Here is a 3,916-nt window from a genome sequence, read left to right on the forward strand (position 1 = left end):
AAGCTGATGAGCCTGTCTGTGGTCCTGTCTCCTTAAGCTGATGAGCCTGTCTGTGGTCCTGTCTCCTTAAGCTGATGAGCCTGTCTGTGGTGCTGTCTCCTTAAGCTGATGAAGCTGTCTGTGGTCCTGTCTCCTTAAGCTGATGAGCCTGTCTGTGGTGCTGTCTCCTTAAGCTGATGAAGCTGTCTGTGGGCCTGTCTCCTTAAGCTGATGAGCCTGTCTGTGGTGCTGTCTCTTTAAGCTGATGAGCCTGTCTGTGGTCCTGTCTCCTTAAGCTGATGAGCCTGTCTGTGGTCCTGTCTCCTTAAGCTGATGAAGCTGTCTGTGGTGCTGTCTCCTTAAGCTGATGAAGCTGTCTGTGGTGCTGTCTCCTTAAGCTGATGAAGCTGTCTGTGGTGCTGTCTCCTTAAGCTGATGAAGCTGTCTGTGGTGCTGTCTCCTTAAGCTGATGAAGCTGTCTGTGGTCCTGTCTCCTTAAGCTGATGAGCCTGTCTGTGGTCCTGTCTCCTTAAGCTGATGAAGCTGTCTGTGGTGCTGTCTCCTTAAGCTGATGAAGCTGTCTGTGGTGCTGTCTCCTTAAGCTGATGAAGCTGTCTGTGGTCCTGTCTCCTTAAGCTGATGAGCCTGTCTGTGGTCCTGTCTCCTTAAGCTGATGAAGCTGTCTGTGGTCCTGTCTCCTTAAGCTGATGAAGCTGTCTGTGGTGCTGTCTCCTTAAGCTGATGAAGCTGTCTGTGGTCCTGTCTCCTTAAGCTGATGAGCCTGTCTGTGGTCCTGTCTCCTTAAGCTGATGAAGCTGTCTGTGGTCCTGTCTCCTTAAGCTGATGAAGCTGTCTGTGGTGCTGTCTCCTTAAGCTGATGAAGCTGTCTGTGGTCCTGTCTCCTTAAGCTGATGAGCCTGTCTGTGGTCCTGTCTCCTTAAGCTGATGAAGCTGTCTGTGGGCCTGTCTCCTTAAGCTGATGAGCCTGTCTGTGGTGCTGTCTCTTTAAGCTGATGAGCCTGTCTGTGGTGCTGTCTCTTTAAGCTGATGAGCCTGTCTGTGGTCCTGTCTCCTTAAGCTGATGAAGCTGTCTGTGGTCCTGTCTCCTTAAGCTGATGAAGCTGTCTGTGGTGCTGTCTCCTTAAGCTGATGAAGCTGTCTGTGGTCCTGTCTCCTTAAGCTGATGAAGCTGTCTGTGGTGCTGTCTCTTTAAGCTGATGAAGCTGTCTGTGGTGCTGTCTCTTTAAGCTGTACTTCACGGACATGCCTGACATGGACGTCTATGTGAGGAGTTACGGAGGATGGATGTTGTCTGTGACATCACGCCTACACGCTCATCTCCTGACCAGAGAACTACACAGAGTACATGCCCTTTACAACACCTCTTACCACTATGGAGTGGGATATGACAGGTAAACACACACACACACACACACACACACACACACATACACACACACACCTCACTCAGCAGCCACACACATCTATCCTACTTCTTATTGTCTCTCCTCCTGACTTTCTGTGTGTGTGTGTTTGCATGTGTGTTTGCGTGTGTGTGTGTGTGTGTGTGTGTGTGTTTCTCAGCCCCCTGAAGCTGTTGAACCGACATAATGAGGTGTGGTATGTGTCTGAGGGAGACCCAGTCTGCCCTGGCCCAGTGGAGAAACCAACCGAGCCCACCAACACATAAACACACACACAGACACACACACTACATACACACACACACACACACACACTACATACACCCACCCACCAACACACACACACACACACACTACATACACACACACACTACATACACCCACCCACCAGCACACACACACACACACACACCAACTCATAAACACACACACAGACACACACACTACATACACCCACCCACCAACACACACACAGACACACACACTACATACACTCACCCACCAGCACACACACACACACACCAACTCATAAACACACACACAGACACACACACTACATACACCCACCCACCAACACACACACACACACACACTACATACACACACACACACACACACACTACATACACCCACCCACCAGTACACACACACACCAACGCATAAACACACACACACACACACACACACACACACACTACATACACCCACCCACCAGTACACACACACACCAACGCATAAACACACACACACACACACACACACACACACTACATACACCCACCCACCAGCACACACACACACACACACACACACACACACACACTACATACACCCACCCACCAACACACACTACATACACCCACCCACCAGCACACACATACACCAACACATAAACACACACACACACACACACACACACACACACACACTACACCCACCAATACACACACACACACACTACATACACTCATACACACACGCCTGCGCGTACACACACACACACACACACACACACACACACACACACACAGACATTAGCACACCTCTTACCCATAAACTCATAGCCATATACACCTGTTTACCCAGACAGTAGGTCACTACCCATTCAGGGTTTAACACATAACCAGAGGCTTCACTCTTCACCCATATGTTAATCAGCACTCACGGTGCATAGCACAGAGGATCAGAGAATGTTCACTGATGTGCTCTGGGAGCTGTGATGTCATACTAAAGAAATGCTCATTGACCAATAAAAGAAGTCCTCATATACGCTTGTTTCAGTCAGCACTGATGTCTGTTGTTTGGTGTGATTTAACATCCAACATCTCTAGACTTCAACAATTAAACTTCTCTAACTGTCTGTTACTGTCTGTTACTGTGTGATTGTTACTGTGTGATTGTAAACTTCTCTATCTGTTACTGTGTGATTGTCTGTTACTGTCTGTTACTGTGTGATTGTCTGTTACTGTCTGTTACTGTTTGTTACTGTGTGATTGTCTGTTACTGTGTGATTGTTACTGTCTGTTACTGTCTGTTACTGTGTGATTGTCTGTTACTGTGTGATTGTCTGTTACTGTGTGATTGTCTGGTCAGAGGTGTCCCCTCTCCTAACATACTGTCCACCACCACTGGACCATACTGTCTCCTACACTATCCTCTTAAAAAACAGGTCCAGTCCTGGTGTCCCTTCACCTAACACACACAGACACACACACACACACACACACACACACACACAGACACACACAGACACACAAAAACTTGGATAAAGAGGGAGAGAGATGCCTATGTGTTCCTGGTTTGTTTGAATCTTTATGATGTTTAATGAGAGTTTAATTTTTTTTTTATGATGTGCATATTTTCTTTATGAACTTGACGTGTTCAGTTTAACCATTTGTGACTGGTCACCTGTTCGTGTGATCTGATTGGCTGGGACGTGTGGGAGGAGGGTGGAGATTTTGAGTCATGAAGAGAGTGAGTATAGGGGTTACAGGGTTCAGCTGTGAGGGTCATGGTTGGTGCTGGAGCCTGTCCTAGCGCTCACTGGGCGAAAGGCGGGAAACACCCTGGACAGGTCTCCAGTCCATCACAGGGCAGACACACAGACAAACACACTCACACACACATTCATACCTAGGGGCTATTCGGCATCTCCAGTCCACCTGACCTGCATGTCCTCTGGCTGAGAACCACCATGCTGCCTAGGTAAAAAACTACAATAATAAGGAAAAAAAGATACTGTCAATAGATACCATCAGTATAGACACTGTCTCTCTAACGGTCGGGCATGAAATACTTGAGAAAAGGTATTTGCTAAACATAAACCCGTTGACATTTTTTTCCCTGAATATGTTAGAGCTGGTGGAACAGAAGGTAACGTGTCGTCCACCAGCACCTGTGGAGAGAAGGGCAGTCCGCTGTTCTCTGCTGTTCTCCGCTGTTCTCCGCTGTTCTCCGCTGTTCTCCTGGGAGGAAGGATGGTGCTAGATAAAGATCCAGATGTGTGACCTGGA

General features: G+C 47.9%; 1 protein-coding gene across 1 annotated transcript in view; it reads left to right on the plus strand.

Moving 5' to 3' along the window:
- Positions 1–1,669, plus strand: part of soul5l (heme-binding protein soul5, like) — a 4,732-nt gene extending 3,063 nt beyond the window's left edge. The window contains exons 6-7 of the mRNA XM_030780325.1: positions 1,228–1,391; positions 1,564–1,669. Of these exons, the coding sequence (XP_030636185.1) occupies positions 1,228–1,391; positions 1,564–1,669 (270 nt within the window). The remainder of the gene's footprint in view (positions 1–1,227; positions 1,392–1,563) is intronic.
- Positions 1,670–3,916: the final 2,247 nt, after the last annotated feature.

The sequence above is a fragment of the Chanos chanos genome, chromosome 7, assembly GCF_902362185.1.
Source record: "Chanos chanos chromosome 7, fChaCha1.1, whole genome shotgun sequence".
Classification (NCBI taxonomy): Eukaryota; Metazoa; Chordata; class Actinopteri; order Gonorynchiformes; family Chanidae; genus Chanos; species Chanos chanos.